The 25,615-nt window shown below is 40.3% G+C and overlaps 1 protein-coding gene and 1 pseudogene across 1 annotated transcript; both read left to right on the forward strand.

The window, feature by feature from the left end:
- Window positions 1-652: 652 nt before the first annotated feature.
- LOC110258276 lies at window positions 653-8,545 on the forward strand (annotated as a pseudogene).
- Window positions 8,546-24,486: 15,941 nt separating this feature from the next.
- Window positions 24,487-25,415, forward strand: LOC110258273 (olfactory receptor 18-like). Its single transcript, XM_021081449.1, is given in 2 exon segments — window positions 24,487-25,129; window positions 25,132-25,415. Coding segments are annotated over 2 exon segments (927 nt in total).
- The last annotated feature ends 200 nt before the right edge of the window (window positions 25,416-25,615 follow it).

Below are 25,615 nucleotides of genomic sequence, written 5' to 3' on the forward strand. Positions count from 1 at the left end.
GTACAGCAGAAATTGTCACAATCTTGTAAATCAACTATACTTCAATTAAAGTTTAAAGTTGGAAAAAAAAAAACCCTATCTCGAAAACATGTAGATATCTAACATAACCCACATACGGGCTAAAGAAATGAATATTATGTTATCCTTAGAGTTAAATTAGAAAGAACATCATATTCTTGGTATAGAAAAACTACTGTGGCATAGATTTTGTGATCGATGCAATGGATTTGCGGTGATGGGAATGTCTGAGTTTCTTGTTTAGATCCCACACTTGGACATAAGAAGCAAGGAATACAGGTGAATTTCCTCCTGAGGAGAGAAAGGACTCAGAAACGTCCAAGTACATTAACTTTTCTCCCTTTCCTCTTCCATTAATACTAGCAAGTCTCCAGGGACTGGGACCACATGGGCTTTGTGCACTGAGCCTTAAGGTCACCCACTGTACATAATTGGCCAGTGCCTCCAGCCCTTTACTTGGACAGTTCAAATAGTGTGACTGCACACCTATGTTTCCATCCTTTGTGGGCACCTGCGTCAGCAGTTACCTGCCTGAGTCTGTCTTCCTGCCAGTCCTGAGGAGGGACCATAAGAATTCAGCCCACACAACACAGGAGGGGGCAGTGAATATGAAACCCTTGGTCATGGTCCAGCAATGACGCAGCCCAACCCAGTAAGTGTTGAGGTGAGAGAGCTATTGATGGAGGGACTGTTGGGAGCATGATTTCCTCCTCAACAAAACAAACACAGCAGTCAGTTTAGACAACTGAGGGGGCACCAGTAATCACAATTTTGCACCAGGGCCTCAGAAGTTTGTGATCTTGGTTCTGGTAGAAATGGGATAACTCTCATTCAGTTTGTGCTTCCACCATCACTGGCTCTGGCTCTGCTTGGCATCTCCCTACCTGTAGCAGCTAATGGGTCTCTAAACTGCCCCCTGAGCACTTCTGGTGATTATAACAGCAGCAATGAGGACAAGGAGGAGAATCAGGCTTACATTAACCATAACATCATGCGCTATGATTGAGGGCCTCCTAAGTGTCAGGTTCTAGGTGTTTTTTAATGTATCTTATTTGATTTTGCATGCATAATCTCTCTCCAATTATAACTGCACAGCCACAACTATTACTTTAACAGGGTAAAAGGAGCACAGTATTTTATAAAACTTGTACCAGGTCATGAGTTCGAAAAGGTCGAAGCAAAGTTTGAAGCCAGTCATTCTGGACAGGCTGACTCCAGACACAGGCCATCTGGGCTGTTTTCCCCCTGCCAACCCAAACAGTCATATCAAGATCAGTCTTGGAAGAGACTCCTTGCTTACTATGCCATTCCTTTGGAGTTTTCTGGAGGGCCACAGTGCAGGGCAGTAGGTAGGACTTGCTGGATCAACCACAGGAAGAAGGAAGGGCGAGGTCTCAGGCAAAGGTCATAATGAATTGGCAGAGCACATTTCAAAGCCGATCTCTGCTGACCCTGCTCCTGGATTTCACTTCAGCTGTCTACTTCCTCCTCCATGCTCACAATTGCCCTGCTCAATTACAAAAAGAAACATAAAGTCAGAGCCTTAAAATCTATTTCTACTAGGGAAAATGAAATTTTTTTTAAATAGCTTATATGTATCCATAGTGAGACTTTTGTACATCTGCTTGAAACTTTCAGAAAATCTGGAAACACTGAAATTTAGTGTGTGGGATTCAGAGACTGAACAATATAAATTTTTTTTTTGGCTGCATCCATGGCATACAGATGTTCCTAGGCAAGGAATCAAACACACCATAGCAGCAACCCAAGCTGCAGCAGTGACAACATCAGACCCTCAACTTGCTGTACAACAAGGGAACTCCTTGACAACTTAATTTTGAATCCTGTGCGCTCCTCTTATTCGTAGTGTATTATGGGGAAATTTCTTAGTATCTCTGAGACTTAGGATTGTCAAATGAATTGGTTCCTTTTTGATACAAATCCATTGAATAAGGACTAACTGTATAATTGATGCCCCCTATACACAAACTAAGTGATGAATGCATTAGGAAAGACAAAAAAAATTATATATTTTTATAAACAATCACAAGTCTAACTCTCTTGTCATTTGATTTTATCTGTGGACCTAATTTTATTGTTTTTTATATCCCTGACAGGACATTTTACGTGTGTTGTACAGCTACCTTTTCCAGATATATAGAGGAGTGATTGAGGCTCATTTATTTCTGATTCCCAGGAGCCTATAATACTCTGTTGGCACAGAGGAGGCACCAAGAATGGAAAAAAAATCCCCAGAGAAGTGTTCAATAAACCCTTCCATTTTTCATAGAAACAAAATGGGGGCCACGTGGTTTTCACACAGTGAACTGTTCATGCCAGTGTTTTCATTCTTCTCAGGAATTTTCTCTAGGACTGCAGACAAGATAAAACCGTGCTGTTATGTGTCCATGTCCTACATTTTCTATGGAACCTTTTATTTTCCATTTAATAGCATCTACAGGATGCAATGGTTGAAAAGTCATTCCATAAATTTTCATAAATATGAGGGGGAAAGTGTCAGAAAAGAAAAAGGGGGTACATCTTATTACATGAGCTGAGATACATTTTAGGATTTCATATCATCCATGCTCCAGTGTCCTGAAATAAGAGTCTTCAGCCTCTCTGCCATGTAATCCATAGAAAGTCTTTAAATGGGAGGTTGCATTTAATTACTATACACATATTCCAGTAGTGATTGAAATTCTTTATAAAAGTGACCAGATATTTATTAAATTCCAATCTCCCAAAAGACAAGTTAATTTTGCCACTCATGTTCTAGAGGTGGGTGTTCGACCCCCCATTTCCAAGAAGGAAGAGAAGCCCAGAGAGGAGGGGAGATCTACACATAGTGCACATATAGGGAGTGAGAGATCCAGGACTCAAATATTGATCAGTTTATTCCTGCACCAGTTCTCAGTCATCTCTATGGTAGCTAAAAAGTGTTTCTTTTCAAACCAAATTTGTTCCCAGATTTGAAATGAAGATAGAAGAATTAATTCACCTTCTTTTTGTTCAGTGTGTCTACCTGTTAATTATGGGAATGAATGAATAGTTTACAGAGGCCATAATGGCACCAATATGGTGGGTTATAGGGCTTTCTATGAATAGTCATGTTTTATAGTCCAGAATTTGTATATATAAATTCTCATTTATGTGATATAGAGAGAAGTGCAATTTTCATAGGATTTTTATGAGAATGGTACAAATAACAATAAAATGAAAATATAACAGATATAATGTCAAATAAAATTTTAATTTATAAATATATTAAATTACAAAGCTACTATTACATTTACAATATAGTAAATATATTTTAAAATATATTTTTATATTAAAATATATAGATTTATAAACTGCTTAAAATGATCTTTTAAAAATTTATTGAAGTATGGCTGATTTATAATGTATTAATTTCTGCTGTATAGCAAAGTGACTTAGTTATACATGCACACATTCTTTTCATATTATTTTCCATTATAGTTTATCACATGATATTGAATATTTTTCCCTTTGCTATAGAGAAGGACTTTGTTGTTTATCCATTCTGTACATAGTAGTTTGTCTCTACTAATCCCCAATTCCCAATCCTTCCCTCTCCCACACCCCTCCCCCTTGACAACTACAAATCTGTCCTCTATGTCTGTGCATCCATTGCCATCTTGTAGTTATGTTGATTTGTGTAATATTTGTTTTATTTTTATCATTTATTTATATGTATTTTTTTCTATTGTACAGCATGGTGACCCAGTTACACTTACATGTACACATTCTATTTTTGCACATTATCATGCTGCATCATAAGTGACTAGACAGAGTTCCCAGTGCTACACAGCAGGATCCCATTGCAAAACCATCCGAAGGCAACATTCTGCATCTATTTACCCCAAGCTCCCAGTTCCTCCCATTCCCTCCCCTTCCCCCTTGGCAACCACAATATTTTAGATTTCATATGTAAATAATATCATATGGTATTTATCCATCTCTTTCTGGCTTACTTCTCCTAGCATGAGAATCTCTAGGTCCATCCATGTTGCTGCAAAGAATGTTATTTCATTCTATTTAATGGCAGAGTAATATACCATCGTAAAAACAACCTTATCTCATGTAATGTATTGCACAAGGAAAAGGCTGGTAGTAGGTGTATGTATTTCACAGGAGACTTAAACACAATGTTGTGGTTCCAATACATTTCAGAGGCATCATGTGTAGTATACTCTTCAGGTAAAATTTTCAAAAAGCTGGTTATTGATAAATAAATCAATACTGACATTATGAAAACATTGACAAGAAAACATACCCATCAGCCTCAAGACACTGGTTGCCTTTGGAGTACAGATTTGCACCTACATTCTTTTCCTCATATTATCTTCCATCATGTTCTATCACAAGAGACTGGAAATAGTTCCCTGTGTTATATAGTAAAACATCACTAATAAGTTCTTTTGCATTATTTAATTAGATTCCACATCTAAGTGATATCATATCTTTCACTAGAAAAAAAATTAATGAAGGAGTATTATTAGGCCACTACAAAATTGAGCCCCCCCCAAAGCAAAGAGAAGTCTCACACACCAGACATTTTACTGAGATTCTACGGGGTTAATAAAATTAACCCTGCATAAAATTAAAACATTTCAAGAATGTTGCTTAAATTTCTTTAATGTTTAAACATTGACGATTCTCTGTATACTAATACCTTCTCTGTAGTTATCAGTGTTTTATGATTCTGTGCCCCAAACTAAACCATATTTATCAAAATTTGAAGGCCACAAAAGTCAAAGATTAAATGAATTTTTAAATTTTTTATTGATGTGTAATTGATTTACAACATTGTGGTAGTTTCATGTATACAGTATAGTGATTCAAAGTTTTTGCAGATTATATTCCATTTTAGGTTACTGTACAATATTACAGTAAATCTTTGTTGCTAAACAGTTTTATGTGTAGTCATTTGTACATGTTAATCCCAAACTCCTAATTTGTTCCTCCTACCCCACTTCCCCTTTTTAATCATAAATTGGTTTTCTCTGTCTATGAGTCTGTTTCTGTTTTTTGCATAGATTCACTGGTATTATATTTTAGATTCCACATGTAGGTGATACATAATATTTGCTTCCTCTGTCTGACTTATTTCACCAAGCATAATATTCTCTAGGTCTATCTATGTTGCTGCAGATGGCAATATTGTGTTTTATCCTTCATTTTCTGGCCAAACCTGCAGCAAATGGAAATTCCCGGCCTAAGGGTCTAATAGGAGCTGCAGCTGCAACCTGTGCCACAGCCACTGGCAACACCAGATCCTAGCTACATCTGTGAACTACGATGCAGGTTCTAGCAACACCAGGTCCTTAACTCACTGAGCGAGGCCAGGAATCAAACCCGTGTCTTCATGCATACTATGTCAGGTCCTTAACCCACTGAGGCACAATGAGAAATCCTTCATTCCTTTTCATGATGGAATAATATTCATAGACACACACACACACACACACACACACACACACACACACACACATATATATATATATATATATATATATATATATATCACATTTTCTTAAACTGATTGCCTGTTGATGGGCACTTGGGTTGTCTCCATCTCTTGGCTATTGTAAGCAGTGCTGCTATGAACACTGAGGTACATGTATCTTTTTGAATTAGAGATTTCATCTTTTCAGATTTTTATGCCCAGGAGTGGAATTGCTGGATCATATATGGTAGTTCGATTTTAGTTTTCTGAGGAACCTCCATACTATTCTCCACAGTGGCTGTACCAATTTACATTCCCACCAACAGTGTAGGAGGCTCCTTTTTCTTCACACCCTCTACAGCATTTATTACATATAGACTTTCTGAAGATGGACATTCTGACCAGTGTGAGGTGATACTTCCTTGTGGTTTTGCCTTATATTTTTCACATGCTTCTTGGCCATCTCTAAGAATTCTTTGGAAAAATGTCTTTAGGGCTTCTAACCTTCTTTTTGATTGGGCTGTTCATTTTTGCAGCACTTTAATTTAGAATGCAGATGACACAGCTTTGCCTTTTATTTTATTTTAATATGTTTATTTATTTATTTTGCTTTTTCAGGGTCCATGCCCACAGCATATGGAGGTTCCTAGGCCAGGGGTTGAATTGGAGCTGTAGCTGCTGGCCCATGCCACAGCCACAGCAACTCGGGATCTGAGCCGTGTTTGTGACCTACCCCACAGCTCACTGCAATGCCTGATCCTTAACAAACTGAGCGAGGCCAGGGATCAAAACTGCAAACTTATACTTCCAGTCAGATTCGTTTCTGCTGAGTCACAATGGGAACACCCAGGCTCGCCTTTTATAGAGTGTTTATCAATATTCTAAATGAAGAGAATATCAATCACTGTGTTTGAATATACTATTTTTAACTGCTTCTTAATGTTTAAAATTATTAGTATTTTTATGTTAAAGCATGAAGGGTATTATTGTACTCTATTTCTTTCTTTTTTTTAAGATGTTTATTAATTTATTTTTTTCCCACTGTACAGCAAGGGGATAAAGTTATCCTTACATGCATACATTTTTCCCCCACCCTTTGTTCTCTTGCAACATGAGTATCTAGACATAGTTCTCAATGCTACTCAGTAGGATCTCCTTGTAAATCTATTCTAAGTTGTGTCTGATAACCCCAAGCTCCCGATCCCTCCCACTCCCTCCCCCTCCCATCAGGCAGCCACAAGTCTATTCTCCAAGTCCAGGATTTTCTTTTCTGTGGAGATGTTCATTTGTGCTGGATATTAGGTTCCAGGTATAAGTGATATCATATGGTATCTGTCCTTGTCTTTCTGACTCATTTCACTCAGGATGAGATTCTCTAGTTCCATCCATGTTGCTGCAAATGGCATTAGGTCATTCTTTTTGATGGCTGAGTAGTATTCCATTGTGTATATATACCACCTCTTCCGAATCCAATCATCTGTCGATGGACATTTGGATTGTTTCCATGTCCTGGCTATTGTGAATAGGGCTGCAATGAACATGCGGGTGCATGTGTCTCTTTTAAGTAGAGCTTTGTCCGGATAGATGCCCAAGAGTGGGATTGCAGGGTCATATGGAAGTTCTATGTATAGATTTCTAAGGTATCTCCAAACTGTTCTCCATAGTGGCTGTACCAGTTGACATTCCCACCACAGTGCAGGAGGGTTCCCTTTTCTCCAAACCCCTAGCACTTGTTATTTGTGGATTTATTAATGAAGGCCATTCTGACTGGTGTGAGGTGGTATCTCATGGTAGTTTTGATTTGCATTTCTATTGCTTTCTTAAAGAAGTAGATGTTTTTACCATGATTGTAGATTTATTATTTCTAATTTTCTTGCTCCTCTGTTAACCTTCAGTCGAGTGTTTCAAAAGTAAGTGTGTATACGTAGAGGTGAATAACAAACAAATGAGGAAAGATTTCCAAGAAGATAGCATTTGACATGCTGAGAAATTTTCTGTAGTCAATGACCCCAAGTGTCAATACTTTTTTTGTAATTTGCTTGAGTTCAAAATATGGCAATCGTGCTGCATGCCCACTTGCTTGTTTCCTTTCTTCCAACCCTCTTTTCTTGTTCCAAAGGTGTCCACACACATGGAACCACAAAATCTAACAAGTGTCTCTGACTTCTTCCTCCTGGGACTCTCAGAGGATCCAGACCTGCAGCCCTTCCTCCTTGGGCTGTTCCTGTCCATGTACCTGGTCACCATGCTGGGGAACCTGCTCATCATCCTGGCTATCACCTCTGACTCCCACCTCCACACCCCCATGTACTTCTTCCTCTCCATCCTGTCCTTGGCTGACATGGGCTTCATCTCCACCACTGTCCCCAGGATGATTGTGAACATCCAGACTCACAGCAGAGTCATCTCCTATGTGGGCTGCCTGACGCAGATGTCTTTTGTGATCCTTTTTGGATATATGGATAGTACTCTTCTGACTGTGATGGCCTATGACAGGTTTGTGGCCATCTGCCACCCACTGCACTACCCAGCATCATGAGCCCATGCCTCTGTTGCTTCTTAGTTTGGGGTCTGTTTTTGTTAGTCTTTTGGACTCTCAGCTGCACAATTTGCTTGTCCTACAAGTTGCCTGCTTTAAGGATGTGGAAATTTCAAACTTCTTCTGTCACCCTTCTCAACTCCTCAAACTTGCCTGTTTTGACACTTTCACCAACACCATTATTGTGTATTTTGTTGGCACCATCTCTGGTTTTCTCCCTATCTCAGGGATCTTTTTCTCTTACTATAAAATTGTTTCATCAGTTTGGAAAGTCCCCTCATCAGCTGGAAAGTATAAAGTCTTTTCCACCTGTGGCTCCCATCTGTCATTTGCTTGCTTATTTTATAGAACAGCTATTGATGGTTACCTTGGATCAGCATTGTCGCCATCTCCCAAGAAGGATATGGAACCTCAGTCATGTACACCTGGTCACCCCCATACTGAACCCCTTCATCTACAGCCTGAGGAACAGGGATATCAAGAGGGCTCTATGGAGGATCCTTCGCAGAACAACTTAATACCAGCTTGTGGGAAAATCTTTTTGAAATATAGATTGAAAAAATGAGCAAAACTAAACTTGCAGACCAATGAATACTGCTTCTTTGGTCACATTGTTGTTTCAGTCCTCTCTATGTTTCAAAAGTGGATATTACTTCTTTTGATTCATTTTTAGTTGGATTGTGGGAATATTCTGGGATCCATTGTACATCATAATGAATGCATAAGAGGTTCCCCTCAAATACCATGGTATCCAGAAGAAATGTACAACTCTCTTTTACATACTGAATGTTTTCACCTTTTTCCGTTATTACTGTTTCTTTTCCACAAAACTTTTGCATCTGTCAAATCTGTTTATTCACGTAATGGCTGAGCATGCAGTTCACTGGTCCTCAAGTATGGATTTTATGGAATCCCCTGAGTGTTTTATACATACTGAGGACTTGGTCTCATTACCAGAAATCCTGATTTAGTTGGACTGGTGTGTATCTAGGTAGGAGGAGTTTTTAAAAGCACTTGGAAAGGTTTAGTTGTCATTGTCTCAAGAGATCAAGATCGAAAGGATAAGTTACAAAAGAGCTTATTACGACTCTAGGCAATGTCCTCTAATACATTGCCCTTCAATATCATAAGATCTTCATTTGTGCTGGTCATTAAGGTACTGTCTCTCTGCCCCCAAATCACCCTTCTACACTTACCTTGTGATACCAGGGTGGTTCTTTTGAAATCACTGCTCTATCTTCCATATGGCTTTCTTCTTATATACTTTAAATAATGCTTAGTAAGTTTCATTTACCCCACTCAAGTGTTAAGTTCACTACTCTTTTTCTACCCCTAAGCCCTTGGTATTTATTGGCTTCTATCTGTTAACCACACAGTTCCATTTTTTTGACTGTCCTGTTGCAGCTATTTAACCAATTCTCTACGCTCAGTTCATTTAACTGGAATAAATAGCTTGTCTTTTTCTTGATAGACCCTTGAATGATCAACCATAACATGGGGAGAAATCTATGCCATGAGTCGTGTGCAGTTGAAATGTTGACAGATGAGATTAAAAAATAGAAATGTCTTTAAGTACCTACCGTTGATAAAGGTTGTAGAACAGATTTAAGTCTGGTATACTTCCAGTTGATATGTAGCTCTAAAAGTGTCTGAAGATTATTAAGTTACAAAATTTGTCATAAATAAATTAAACTTTGTCTTCCTTTACTTTACCATAAGTAGTAAAGGGCCTTGTTGGCAGCAAAGGTGAGCTCTTTTTCTTTCACTGGTAACAGGCTGGTTAGGACTTCACTGTTCCCAACCTTCCCTATATTCTGTCATAATAAATCAGTCTTTGGGCTTCATTTGTGTTCTTCAAAATGATAATCCAGGGAGTTCCCGTCGTGGCGCAGTGGTTAACGAATCCGACTAGGTACCATGAGGTTGCGGGTTCGATCCCTGCCCTTGCTCAGTGGGTTAACGATCGGCGTTGCCGTGAGCTGTGGTGTAGGTTGCAGACGCGGCTCGGATCCCTCATTGCTGTGGCTCTGGCGTAGGCCAGTGGCTACAGCTCCAATTCGACCCCTAGCCTGGGAACCTCCATATGCCGCGGGAGCGGCCCAAGAAATAGCAACAATAACAACAACAAAAATAACAAAAAAAAAGACGAAAGACAAAAAAAAAAAAAGATAATCCATCTTTCCTTATCAACATCACAATAGTTTCCTCTTAATTTTTTTATTAGAATTGATTTACAATGTTCTGTCTATTTCTGCTATACAGGGAACTACATATCTAATCGATTTGATGGACCATGATGGAGGATAATGTGAGACAAAGTGTGTGTGTATATATATATATATATATATATATATATATATATATAACTGGGTCATATTGCTATATATATATATAGTAATATTCATTCTCTGAAGATCTATCAACAACTAATTTAGTTTACTCTGCTTTTTAAGTGTAAGTAAGTCACCTACCAACTACATCAATACAAAACTGGTGATTTGAAGAAAGGAATGAACTTGACAGATGATGAAGCCATAGAATTTAGTGGGGAACTATCACCCAGTACAAATTACTACATTACTCTATTTGCTATCTACTGATGCAAATTTAAGTGATAGCCAAAGAACCTTGGTAAGTGAGAAATCTATGTTGACTTTTAATGTCAAATTGTACACTCCCCTCAGAGGTAGCATTTTGTTCTTTTGTTTAGATTTAAATGTAAAAGGGTGATAATGATGGCTTAACATTAAGCATGGGAAAAGACTGAAAGTTTCACATAGCCATGAGGTGTGGTGTGACAATATTTGATTAGAATAAGAAACATAGATAATTGAAAGAATGTGGGATATGGAATACTCCACACCCTAATATGGGCACAAAAATTTGATGTTTTGGCAATGCCAACTTTTTGGGGGGCCACACCCTCAGCATGCAGAATTTCCCAGACCGTGGATCAAACACAAGCCACAGCAGCTACCCAAGCTGCCGCAGTGACAATGCCAGGTCCTTAACCCTCTGTGCCACAAGGGAACTCCTCAAAATGGTTTTCTGCACCTCAGAATCCTCAGCAGTAAATTAAGTGCAATAGTGCTTATCTTCCAAGGCCATACAATAATTTTATACAGTGTATGTCACGGACCAGTCCAATGGTAGTTTCCTACCAAATGGTCCATCCTACTATAACATTAAGGAAGTTAATTTAAATATGCATTTAAGTAATTCATAAGTAACCCAAAGTTATGAGCTTGTGTCGTATGATATAGAACATATTTCTATTTAAGTTCCGCATCTGTAGAGTTAAGATAATAAGAGCACTTAACTGAAAGGCCGGTTGAGAAGATACAATGAAATGTATTAATCAGAACACTATGCATTCAGTATGTAGCAGTCAATCAATAAGGGCAACTTGTTATAATTAATATATTAACAGGCCATTGTATAGTTTTAATGCACGGGCTTCACAGGCTGAAATTTGACTTGAGGCATTAGCTCCTACAACTAATTAGCTGAGTGTACTGGGATGTATTTTCATAATTCCCAGGGCCTTTAACGCTTCATTTTTAATGATATTTAGCTGAAAGCATTCTGGGATTAAACAGACAATATTCCTATGTTATGAACTAAATAAATACAGATATCATTATCTTCACGTATCCTAGCTTGATGTATTCCTTTTTTCAACTTTATTGAAATATAACTGGCATACAATTGTAAGTTTAAGATGTACAGTGTCTTGATTGGATACTATTATATTATATATTACAAGGTGATTACCACCATAGAGTTAACTCACACTGTCATCATGTCACACATGATTTAAAAGATATCTTTTTTTGTGGTGAGAGCATTGAAGACCTACTCTCTTAGCAACTTTCAAGTATATAATACAGTATTGTTAACTATAGACACCAGGCTGTATATTAAATCTCCAGAATTTATTCATCTTCTAACTGAAAGTTTGCACCCCTTGACCAACATCTCCCCATTTCCCCCACCCGCAGTCCCTAGTAACCACCATTCTACTGTCTATTTCTAGAGTTTGGTTTATTTAGATTCCACATATAAGTGATATCATATTATATGGTATTTGTCTTTTTCTGACTTACGTAGATAAACACCCAGGCGTGGGATTGCTGGGTCACATGGTAGTTCTATAGCTAGATTTTTTAGGAACCTCCATACTGTCCTCCATAGTGGTTGTACCGCTTCCTTCCCTTTCATGCAGCTATTCTCAGTTTGGTTCTACTCTGTTGCTGAAGTTTCCCATGTGGACCCCTGACCTCTTCCAGAGTTGTTTTTGTACATGGATAGCTGTCTAATTGTTGATCGTTGTGGGGTTACAGGGGCTGAGATACTCCTACTTTACAATCTCAGTGATGTCATTGTCCTCATGCCAGTTAATGACAAATTAATCTCAAAATTCCTCCTCCAGAGACCTCTGCATCAGGAGGACCACATTAGTAGAATGTGGAGTGTTGCAAGGGATCATTCCCCTACTACTCACTTTATTAATGGAAAAAAATTAACAGGCCCATAGCACATATACTTAAATCTCTGTTAATACAAATCAATCTAAGGAAAATAAATTCTGGAACAGGATGCGCTCTTCCCAATGAGAAAAATCAGGATTCCCCTAGGGATTTTTGCTGTATTGAGGCACAGAAGGGCTGTGGCTGTCAATGGTGCGACCTTGGTGATGGAAGAAAAATTAAGTTGGCTTTTTCAAACTGCCTATCCTGAAACAACATGGTGAGGTCTGCAGAAATACCAAATCAGAGCCAATTTCTACCCATATGCCAGTTCTTCTCAACAGGGAAACTTGGCTGAGACAGTTGTGGTGTAATGAGTTTAGGACAATGTTGAGAAGCAGAGAGATATCTCCAGTGTCCTGTGGTGCTTAGAGACCAATGTCCTGATAAAGATGAAGCTGCATGGTAGGCAGCTCTAATGTGCTCCCAATAACCTCCCGCTCCTCTATTCATGCTACGGTGGAAACTCATGTCTTGAGTGTGTCATGGGACTAGAGATTTGTTTTCAAACCTTTCAATAGGGCAGTACTAATGGGATATCACTTTTGAGATTAGGGTGCAAAAGACTGCCTCTCCTCTTTCTGACCCTTGTTTCTCCATCTCCTTGTCTGCTTCATTTGATGGAAACCAACTGGCAAGTGTGAGCTTCCCCATGAGAGATCCATGAGGCAAAGAATGGAGGAAGGCCTCTGGTCCACAGCTCACAGGGAACTCCATCTTTCCAAAGGCTACATGAGCAGGCTTGAAAATAATTCTTCTTCCAGTGAAACTTTGAGAGGACTGCAGCTCTAGCTGACACCTTGATTGGCATCTGTTAGATATCTGGTTTCTTTAAGAGAAGTAGCAACTTATAAATAAGTGTATAAAGTCCATAGTTTTCTAATATACCAACATCCATCAATTAAAGAGAAAAATTACAACTTGAGCCATCATTTAAATGAGCAAAAATCCCTAAAAAGGGGACTAGAATGTTCCTCTTAGAGACATAAACCCTAACTAAGAAAAGAGAAGTAACTTCAGAGCTCGTTATACAATTATCCTTAATTTATTGGATTGACACAATGGATTTGGGGATGTCAAAGTCAAAAAGTCATACATGAAATTTTTAAAAAGAGGCTGCACGTTAAGTTAGGATGCTTGAAGTTGGAATTCAATTCAATCTGTACATTGAAAGAGTACAGGTGAGCATTCTCTTGAGGAGAGGAAGGCTCCAGAATGCTCAAAAACATTTTGTTTTCTTCTTTTGTTAATATTAGGAGACCACAGAGACTGCGATAACATGGACCAACTTTGTTAATGAGGAGCTCTGTGCATTGAGTTTTTAAGGCAATGTAGGAGTAAGTAATAATTAGCCAGTGTCTCCAGCCTTTCAGGGTACCATTCTCAGGCAGGTTTTATATGTATCTCCTCCTCCCAGAGTCATTATCTGCATAAGGGGATTCATGCCTATGTACGTCTTCCTCAGTTCTGAGGACAGAGCCTTTGCCCTCATTATTCATCAGGCAGAAGAGGGCAGTGGATCCAAACTCCTAGGTCATGATGCAGCAAAGATACAACATGGACCAGTGAGTACCCAGGGAGGTGGTGGATGGGGGAGGGACTGTTGGGAATTGTTTCCTCATCAAGACAAGGAGAGTGTATGGGGTAGTTGGGTGGGAGGACACTGATATGCTAGTTTCAGCTCAGTAGCTGATGAAATCTATGTTCTGTTTTTCTCCTGGGGATTTCAGAACTCGCATTCAGAATTCTTCTCTCCTCCATCACCCATTCTAGCATCCATAAGCATCATCCACAAGAGAGGAGGCAGTGGATCTCTTTGAACCATCCTTTAAGCACTCCAAGATCATCTTGGAGGAGTTCCCACTGTGGCACGGTGGGTTAAGAATCCAGGTTCAGTGGCTGAGGTCACTGTGGAGGCACAGATTCGATCCCTGGGCTGGCTAAGTAGGTTAAATGCAGCTGTGTCCCATATTCATTCCCTGGCCAGGAATTCCCATATACCACCAGGTGGCCATAAAAACTACGATGTTACATGTCATCATTATGATCATGTTGCTGATGAAGAGGGTAGCCATAATATCACAGGCTTCATCAAGGTTTTCCTGTGACAGGCTCTTAGCTATGTGCTCTGTAGCCTTCAAATTTCCATCTACACAATTACCAACAAGATAGAGGTACACGCATTATTGTTTTGTTTTTTTTCACACTTGAGCAGAGTATTCTCATTTAAATTGGTCTTGAGGTAAAAGGAGTGAACTCAGGTTTGGATCTGAGCAGTGAGAGTATTCACAGGGTACAGGAGAGTGCCTTTCTGTACCGTTTAGTTTCATGTGGACCCTTGAAAAGTGGCTAGTCCAAATTGAGGTATGTTTTGCAGGCTTTATATATGTGCATAAATCGGGTTTGACATAACTCTTTCATTGTACTACATAGGTGTCATGGATGTTTCTCCCTATAATCACAAGGATCTAGTTCTTTGTTGTAACAAAGGCATGGGCAATGGTGGCAGCAGTGGTGTTTAATGTTTTTGGTCTTTTTATGATGCAGATGACAGAAAATACACTATACCAGTTTTTTTCTTCTCTTCTTTTCTCTCCCACCTCCTCTCTCTTTCCCCTTCTCCCTCTATCACAATCCTCTACCTTCCACCCTCATGAGCAACCACATAAGGTACCTATATCTTCCACAGGGTATCCTCTTTCCCCTGAGCACCCATGTTGGCCACTGCATGCTTGAAACACATAGCTAGTCAGTCCCCTGACCCTAGTGTCAGCCATAGCTTTATTTGAAGATGTACAGACAGGTCTGGACTGAGACACAATACCCAGGGCCACATTAAGGGAAGACACAATCCCAAACTCTTGTCTCAAATGGCCAAATAATTAGTGAAACTTCTATGCTAGATTAGCTACACCTCTAAGAGGGGATTGGAAGGGCTCAATGTATGCAGCTCAGTGCAGCACAGTCTGAAGGACAAGCTTGCCAGGAGGCAGTTGCCAATGTGTGTGTTTGCCATCAGGCAACAAAGCGAGTGAGCAAGCTGCAGCATGAGCAGAAAGATCTCTGATGGTGGTGGTCATTGTCCCAGTGCCTCACTTGTTACACTGGACACTCTGCAGAAATAGCACAGACTCCCATGCCAGATTTGGCTTGGATGGTGTGATGGACAATGCCACACATACAAGAGGGTGTAATAGGTTTTACTCCTCAGCTGAAGATCTTCCTGTCTGGGGAGTGCAGGGAAGGTCCTCTAAGTGAGTTTGCAATGGCTGAAGAGTTCAAGAAAAGTGGCCTGTTTGAGGGTTTAAAACTTTTTTTAATTGTGGCAAGAGTGTAATTTCTGAGTGAGAGTTCCTGCCTGTGTGCTCAAGGTGGCTTGGTTTGAATTTTCCAGCATCACCAAAGGAAGGGGGACCTGGAACTTATAAACTTGCCCACAATTTGAGCCGGAGGGGAAGAGAGAAATGTATAGCTTAATGCTACTGTATAGATTGTCTAGGGAACTATATCCAATCTCTTGGGATAGAAGAGATGGAAGATAATATGAGAAAAAGAATGTATATATATGTATGACTGGGTCATTTTGATGTACGGCAGAAATGATCCAACATTATAAATCAATCATACTTTAATTTTAAAAAATTAAAAATGGCAACTGCCCCCAAACACCAAAACAGCAACCGTGGCAACAATGGCAAAAAAGACACACAAAAAATATGGCTTAAAATCTGCCAGCAACCAAATATCACACACAGAAAATAGACCCACATGCTTTATTGCATAGTTCTTATGGTTTTATAAATGGTTCAAATCAAGGAAGTTAATTATACCTCATTTGGATAAAATACAGTATATATTACTGTCTATTAGTGTCCTTCAATTAGGATTTTTTTTTCTTCAGAGGAAAGGATATTTCTTTTATTTTATTTATTTTTTTTATTTTATTTTCCCACTGTACAGCAAGGGGGTCAGGTTATCCTTACATGTATACATTGCAATTACAGTTTTTCCCCCACCCTTTGTTCTGTTGCAACATGAGTATCTAGACATAGTTCTCAATGCTATTCAGCAGGATCTCCTTGTAAATCTATTCTAAATTGTGTCTGATAAGCCCAAGCTCCCGATCCCTCCCACTCCCTCCCCCTCCCATCAGGCAACCACAAGTCTCTTCTCCAAGTCCATGATTTTCTTTTCTGAGGAGATGTTCATTTGTGCTGGATATTCAATTCCAGTTATAAGTGATATCATATGGTATTTGTCATTGGCTTTCTGGCTCATTTCACTCAGGATGAGATTCTCTAGTTCCATCCATGTTGCTGCAAATGGCATTATGTCATCCTTTTTTATGGCTGAGTAGTATCTCATTGTGTATATATACCACTTCTTCCAAATCCAATCCTCTATCGATGGACATTTGGGTTGTTTCCATGTCCTGGCTATTGTGAATAGTGCTGCAATGAACATGCCGGTGCAAGTGTCTCTTTTAAGTAGAGCTTTGTCCGGATAGATGCCCAAGAGTGGGATTGCAGGGTCATATGGAAGTTCTATGTATAGATTTCTAAGGTATCTCCAAACTGTTCTCCATAGTGGCTGTACCAGTTGACATTCCCACCAACAGTGCAGGAGGGTTCCCTTTTCTCCACAGCCCCTCCAGCCCTTGTTACTTGTGGATCTATTAATGATGGCCATTCTGACTGGTGTGAGGTGGTATCTCAAGGTAGTTTTGATTTGCATTTCTCTTATAATCAGCGATGTTGAGCATTTTTTCATGTGTTTGTTGGCCATCTGTATATCTTCTTTGGAGAAATGTCTATTCAGGTCTTTTGCCCATTTTTCCATTGATTGATTGGTTTTTTGCTGTTGGGTTGTATAAGTTGCTTATATATTCTAGAGATTAAGCCCTTGTCAGTTGCATCATTTGAAACTATTTTCTCCCATTCTGTAAGTTGTCTCTTTGTTGTCTTTTTGGTTTCCTTTGCTGTGCAAAAGCTTTTCCGTTTCATGAGGTCCCATGGGTTTATTTTTGCTCTAATTTCTATTGCTTTGGGAGACTGACCTGATAAAATAGTCATGATGTTGATGTCAGAGAGTGTTTTGCCTATGTTTTCTTCTAGGAGTTTGATGGTGTCCTGTCATATGTTTAAGTCTTTCAGCCATTTGGAGTTTATTTTTGTGCATGGTGTGAGAGTGTGTTCTAATTTCATTGCTTTGCATGCAGCTGTCCAGGTTTCCCAGCAATGTTTGCTGAATAGACTTTCCTTTTCCCATTTGATGTTCTTGCCTCCCTTGTCAAAGATAATTGACCATAGGTGTCAGGGTTTATTTCTGGATTCTCTATTCTGTTCCATTGGTCTGTGTGTCTGTTTTGATACCAGTACCACACTGCTTTGATGAGTGTGGCTTTGTAGTATTTCTTGAAGTCTGGGAGAGTTATGCCTCCTGCTTGGTTTTTGTTTCTCAGGATTGCTTTGGCGATTCTGGGTCTTTTGTGGTTCCATAGAAATGTTTGGATTGTTTGTTCTAGTTCTGTGAAAAATGTCCTGGGTAATTGGATAGGGATTGCATTGAATCTGTAGATTGCTTTGGGTAGTATGGCCATTTTCACAATATTGATTTTCCCAATCCAGGAACATGGAATATCTTTCCATTTCTTTACATCTTCTTTGATTTCTTTGATTAAGGTTTTATAGTTCTCGGCATATAGGTCCTTTACCTCTTTGGTCAGGTGTATTCTGATGTATTTCATTTTGTGAGGTACAATTTTAAAAGGTATTGTTTTTTTGAATTCCTTTTCTAATGTTTCATTGCTGGTATACAGAAATGCAACTGACTTCTGAATGTTAATCTTATATCCTGCCACTTTGCTGCATTTATTAATCAGTTGTAGGAATTTGGGGGTTGAGTCCTTGGGGTTTTCTAGGTATAGTATCATGTCATCTGCATACAGTGACAGTTTGATCTCTTCTCTTCCTATATGGATGCCTTTTATTTCTTTGGTTTGTCTAATTGCTGTGGGTAGGACTTCCAAAACGATGTTGAAGAGCAGTGGTGAGAGTGGGCATCCCTGTCTTGTTCCAGATTGGAGTGAGAAGGCTTTCCGTTTTTCCCCATTGAGGATTATATTTGCTGTGGGTTTATCATAAATGGCTTTGATGATATTCAGGAATGTTCCCTCTATACCCACTTTGGCGAGGGTCTTGATCATGAATGGATGTTGGACTTTGTCCAATGCTTTTTCTGCATCTATTGAGATGATCATATGATTTTTGACTTTTTTTTTGTTAATGTGGTGTATGATGCTGATTGATTTGCGTATGTTGAACCATCCTTGTGAACCTGGGATGAACCCAACCTTGTCATGGTGTATAATTTTTTTGATATGTTGTTGGATTCGGTTGGCTAAGATTTTGTTGAGAATTTTTGCATCTATATTCATCAATGATATTGGCCAGTAGTTTTCTTTTTTGGTGTTATCTCTGTCTGGTTTTGGAATGAGGGTGATGGTGGCCTCATAGAATGTCTTTGGGAGTATTCCTTCTTCTTCAACCTTTTGAAAGAGTTTCAGGAGGATGGGCCCCAATTCCTCTTTATATGTTTGATAGAATTCACCTGTGAAGCCATCTGGTCCTGGACTTTTATTTGTAGGGAGTGATTTTATGACCTCTTCAATTTCATTTCTAGTGATCGGTCTGTTCAGTTGGTCTATTTCTGCTTGATTCAGTTTTGGCAGGCTTTAAGATTCTAGGAAATTGTCCATTTCTTCCAGATTGTCAAACTTGTTGCCATACAGTTGTTCATAGTATTCTCTTATGGTTTTTTGTATTTCTGCTGTATCCGTTGTGATTTCTCCTTTTTCCTTTATAATTTTGGTGATTTGGGTTCTTTCTCTCCTCTTTGTAGTGAGTCTGGCCAGGGGTTTGTCAATTTTGTTCACCTTTTCAAAGAACCAGCTCTTGGTTTTATTCATTTCCTCTATTGTTTTTTGAGTCTCTATTTTATTGATTTCTTCTTTGATCTTTATAATTCCTTCCTTCTGCTGACTTTAGGCCTTCTTTGTTCTTCTTTTTCTAATTCGTTTAGGAGGAGGGTTAAGTTGTCAATTTGGGGTCTTTCTTCTTTTGTGAGAAAGGCCTGTATTGCTATAAATTTCCCTCTGAGCACTGCTTTTGCAGCATCCCATAGATTTTGAGAGTCGTGTCTTCATTATCATTTGTTTCAAGGTAGTTTTTAATTTCCTTCTTGATTTCCTCATTGACCCATTGGTTTTTTAGTAGCATGTTGTTTAGTCTCCGTGTAGCAGGTTTTTTCTCTTTCCTTTTCCCATGGTTGGTTTCTAATTTCATGGCATTGTGGTCAGAGAAGATACTTGAGATAATTTCTACGCTCCTAAATTTGTTGAGATTCGCTTTGTTTCCCAATATATGGTCAATTCTTGAGAATGTTCCATGAGCATTTGAGAAGAATGTGTATTCTGCTTTTTTTGGATGTAGTGTCCTGAAGATATCAGTGAAGTCTAACTTTTCTATTGTTTCCTTTAGGATCTCTGTTGCTTTATTTGTTTTCTGTCTAGAGGATCTGTCTATTGATGTGAGGGGGGTATTTAGGTCTCCTACTATGATTGTATTCTCCTTAATATCTCCCTTTATGTCTGGGAATATTTGTTGTATGTATCTGGGTGCTCCTATATTGGGGCATATATGTTGATGATAGTAACATCCTCTCCTTGGCTGGATCCCTTAATCATTAAATAGTGTCCTTCTTTGTCTTTCTTTATGGCTTTTGTTTTAAAGTCTATTTTGTCTGATATGAGTGTTGCGACTCCTGCTTTTCTGTCATGTCTATTGGCATGAAATACTTTTCCCCAGCCTTTCACTTTCAATCTATATGTATCTTTTGTCCTAAGGTGAGTTTCTTGTAGGCAGCATATTGAAGGTTTTTGCCTTTTTATCCACTCAGCCACTCTGTGTCTTTTGATTGGGGCATTCAGTCCATTGGCATTTAAGGTGATAATGATAGATGATTATTTATTGCCATTTGAACCTCATGTTCCAGTTGATTCTATGGTTCTCCATTCTTCCTTTCTTTCTTTCTTTTTTTTGGTTGGATGGTCTCCTGTTATTATCTGCTTGAATGTATTTTTTTTTCATTTTTTGCAAATGCAATATTTGGTTTTGGCTTGTGGTTGCCCTGTTTTTGAAGTATGCTAACTCCTTCCCATAATTGTGTGTTTTAGCCTGATGGTCCTGTAAGTTCAAACACTTCATTATTATATTAAATTTAAGAAGAGAGACGTACATACAAACAAAAAGGGTTATTTACTTCCTAACATCCCTTGCCCACATTTTATGGTTTTGATGACTCTTTTTTATTCTTTTCTTTTTAATTTTATTTTGTTTGAAGCATGTTCATGATTAAATCTGTATGCTGCTTATTTGAGTGACTGCTCTCTGATTGCGGTTTCCTCAGTCCTAGTTCTTCCTCTTCTTCTTCTTCTTTTCTTTTTTTTCTTTTCTGTTTTCTTCCCTTTCCTTTCTTTCTTTTTGGTTTAGAGAAGCCCTTTCAATATTTCCTTTAACCTGGGTTTTGTGTTGCTGTATTCTTTAAGTTTTTGTTTGGTGGGAAAAAATTTTATTTCCCCTTCTATTTTAAATGATATTCATGCTGGATAGAGTATTCTAGGCTGCATATTTTTTCCTTTGAGCACTTTAAATATCTCTTGCCATTCCCTCCTGGCCTGTAGTGTTTCTGTAGAGAAGTCAGCTGATATTCTTATGGGGGTTCCCTTGTAGGTAACATTCTGTTTTTCTCTTGCTGCCTTGAGGATCCTCTCTTTATCACTAACTTTTGCCATTTTTATTATGATGTGTCTTGGTGTGGGTCTGTTTGGGTTCAGTTTGTTTGGGGCCCTCTGTGCTTCTTGTATCTTGAACCCACTATCCTTTAGATTTGGGAAGTTTCCAGCGATAATTTCTTCAAATATATTTTCCATTCCCTTATCTTTTTCCACTCCTTCTGGAATTCTGATTATGCATAGATTGGCCCGATTTATATTATCCCATAGGTCTCTTATATTGCTTTCCAGTTTTTTGATTCGGTTTTCTGTCTGTTGTCTGGATTGAGTGATTTCCATTATTCTATCTTCCATATCACTGATTCGTTCTTCTGCATTATTCATTCTGGTTTTTACTGCCCTAGTTCAGTTTGCATCTCTGCAAATGAATGTTCTATTTTTTCTTGGATCCTCCTTATATTTTCTAGTTCCTTTCTGAGGGTATCTGCATTACTGTTAATATCTTCTCTGAATTCCTTCAGTATTTTCACTGTTTCTCTTTTGAACTCCAGGCCTGTCTGACTACAGAGATCTGTTTCATTGCTGACTGTTTTAGGTGAGTTCTCCTGTTGGTTTGACTGGGGGTGGTTTCTCAGCTTCTTCATCTTGCTTGTTGTTTTCTTTCTCCTGAGGGAGTTGTACTCTCCGTGATCGGGCAGTGTTTGCCTTGTCACTGCCGTGGAATATTTCCTGAGGGCTGGCGTTGTTGGTCAATCTTTTTTGAGGCAGTGTGGCTTTTCTGGAGTGTTGATGGGCTAACAGTGTTTCTTTGAAGCAAAGGAGGACTTCCTGAGGCAGACAGGACTGGGAGGTCCACCCACAATGGTAGCAGATTTCACTTGGTCATGCAGAGCTTGCTCTGGTGTTTTTAGGCTGTGGGGTTCTTGCAAGGAGTTGGCAGTGTTGGGCAGCTGCTCCTCAGGGGTTCATCACCCCCTGGGGGCAGGAGCAGCTATCTGGGTCACTGAGAACCTAAGAGGCTCTTCCCTAGGGCAGCCCATCTCAGAAGACAGCCTGAGAATGTAGGCGGATATTTTCACAGTCTGGCTGAGCTTGTTGCAGCTTTTCTGGGGTGCAGGGGCTCTTCCAGGGGGCTGGTGGTGCTGAGCAGTTATTTCACGGGAGTGGGGCACCCCCTGGGGGCTTCGGCGGGTAGCAGGGCCATTGGAGACCCAAGAGGCTCCTCCCCAGGGCAGCCCGACTCAGAAAAACTGTCTGAGACCTTTTCCCGACTTGGCCAGGCTTGTTGCAGTTTTTCTGGGCTGGAGGGGGTTCTGCCTGGGGCTGGCAGTCCTATGCAACTGGTCCACTAGAGCATCCCCTGGGGGCTTGGGCGGTAGCGGGGCCGTTGGAAACCCAAGAGGCACCTCCCCGGAGCAACCCGATTCAGAAAAATCGTCTGATAATTAGGCCGATCTATTCACAGCCTGGCTAAGCTTGTTCTAGCTTTTCTGGGCTGCAGGCCTTTTCTCAGGGGCTGGTGGTGTTTGGTGCTTCTCTGCGGAAGTGTAGCCCCTCCAAAGGGCAAGCAGGCCTGTGCAGGGACAGCCCCTGCTGTGGTAGGCTTCAGGCAATTGTTGAGGCCAGCCCTCCTGGAAGGCAGGCAGCCCCAGGTCCGTGAGAGCATAGGGGGTGGCGGGGGTGGGGGAGGGAATGCACTGGGAAGCACAGCTGTCAGCTAGCTTGTGGGCCTGTAAGCTTGCTGTGGCGTGGGGGGTATTCTATGGGGACCCACCCCTTCTTCTCTCCCCTCCTCAGCACGGGCACAGACCAGGCTCTTCTCCCAGGTTCCCTCTGATGCAGCTTTCCACTTCCCCGCTCCTAGAGTATTGCTCCCTTCCTCTGTGACAGTTTTATTTTCTAGTCTCCCAGGCAGTCTCTGCCCCATCAAATGGTTTCTAGACCTCCCAAGCAGTTTCCACTCTGCAGCCCCCCCCCTTGCCCGGGGACTAATCCTGGAGCCGAGGTCTTGGTACCCAGCCTCCCCCCAGGCGTAGCCCGGCCCTTTCTCGGGGATTAACCTTCGGCGGCGAGGTCACGGTACCCAGCCCACACCCAGGTGTCCCCCGGCCCTTTCCCGGGGACTAACCCCTGGAGCCAGGGATTCGGTGCCCAGCCCCCACCCAGGCGTCTCAATTTTTGGTGACTGTGCCCATAGTTCAGATGGTCCGTTAGGTTCTTGATTGGCTTTTCCGTACTACAACTTACTGCTACACTCTTCTCTGCATCTGGAGATTCCTCCGGTTCGTTTGATCTCTCCCCCGGTAGGTGACCTTCCAGGGTGCGGGATCCCTTTCTCCTCCGCAGTTCCCTTTCGGGAGCACCCGTCCCGCTCAGATTCACCTTCTCTCACTCTCCTCTTTTCTCCCGTTCTGCCCAATAATGTCACGAACTTCTTGCCGTTATTGGAGTTTAGGTTCCTCTGCCAGTGATTGGTTCTGTTCTGTGCGAGTCATTTATTCTGTAGATGTCCTTTTTTTTTGTTGTGTTTGTGGGATAGGGTGAGCGTGACCCCTACTCCTCTGCCATCTTGTCCTCTCTCAGAAAGGATATTTCTTATTCCTTTGGTTTCCTTGAAAGGATTGGAACTGGTATTCCAGTGTTCTTATGGTGTTGTTTTAGGTTTTAAAGTTTTATTGAAGTATAGTTGATCTACGAAGTTGTAATAATTTCTGACATACAACAAAGTGATTCAGCTATACATGTACACACATCTGTTCTCTTTCAAATTCTTTTCCCACATTGGTAATCACAGAATATTTGGTTGAATTCTCTGTCCCTGTTGGCCATTCATTACTTATGGAGGGTTTTTTTGGGTCTCTAAATATCCTTACTCCTCCTCTAAGTTCTTTAGCTTAATTTTTTTCAATATGATACATATACAAACAGATGTATGGAGGAAAAAACCTGGGAAAAAGGAATTTCATAGAAGGGTGTGTTTGTTATGACAAAGAAATATTGCTAAAGGGCTGTGGTCCTCAATTGAATATTTTATGTATGAACTGCTTGGCTCTGAAGCAGAGACACACTGATGGGTACATGTATTCTTGTTTCCTTTTATATCAACTCTCATTTATTTTTCAGAAAGTGCCTCTGCTCCATGAAACCACAGAATTTCACCGGTGTCTTGGAATTCCTCCTCCTGGGGCTCTCAGAGGATCCAGAACTGCAGCTTCTAACTTTCCTCCTGTTCCTGTCCATGTACCTGGTCACCGTGCTGGGGAATCTACTGATCATCCTGACCATCAGCTCTGACTCCCACCTCCACACCCCCATGTACTTCTTCCTCTCCATTCTGTCCATGGCTGACCTCGGCTTTACCTCTACCACAGTCCCAAAGATGCTTTTGGACATTCAGACTCACAGCAGAGTCATCTCCTATGTGGGCTGCCTGATTCAGTTGACTCTCTTTAATCTTTTCAGGTGTTTGGTCAGTGCACTTCTGAGTGTTATGGCCTATGATGGATTTGTAGCTATCTGTTATCCCCTGCACTACCAGGTCATCATGAACCCCCACCTCTGTAGCCTGCTGGTCCTGGGGTCTTTTCTGTTCAGCCTTTTGGACTCCCAGCTGCACTGTGTGATGATGTCACATCTTACCTTTTGTACCAAAGTGGAAATTCCTCATTTCTTCTTTGACCCTCCTCAACTCCTCAAGCTTGCCTGTGATGATATCTCCACCCATAAAGTAATGATGTACTTCATTGGCGCCATCTTTGGTGGAATTCCCCTTTCAGGGATTTTTTCTCTTATTCACAAATACTTCCCTCCATTCTGAGAGGCCCCTCATCAGGTGGGAGGTATAAAGCCTTCTCCACTTGTGGCTCTCACCTGGCTGTTGTTTGCTTATTTTATGGAACAGGTATTGGGGTGTACCTCAGCTCAGCTGTCTCACATTCTCCCAGAAATGATGCAGTGGCCTCAGTGGTGTACACAGTGGTCACCCCCATGCTGAACCCCTTCATCTACAGCCTGAGGAACAGGGAAATCAAGAGGGCCTTACAGAAGCTCTTCAATAGAACAACCTAATATCAATACTTGCCCAGTTTTTTTTTTTCATCTGCTGTTTAAAAATAATTGCACACAAAACATCTGTCATTGGCAGATATGTTTGTTGGGTTGCATAAGTTTTGAACCTCACATTATTTATTCATCATATTTATAATAACTTAATGTCACCTATATGGGCATTTGTTTGATGGGATTAAGAGACATTCTTGATTTATTTA

Source organism: Sus scrofa, unplaced genomic scaffold (genome assembly GCF_000003025.6).
Source record: "Sus scrofa isolate TJ Tabasco breed Duroc unplaced genomic scaffold, Sscrofa11.1 Contig1771, whole genome shotgun sequence".
Classification (NCBI taxonomy): domain Eukaryota; kingdom Metazoa; phylum Chordata; class Mammalia; order Artiodactyla; family Suidae; genus Sus; species Sus scrofa.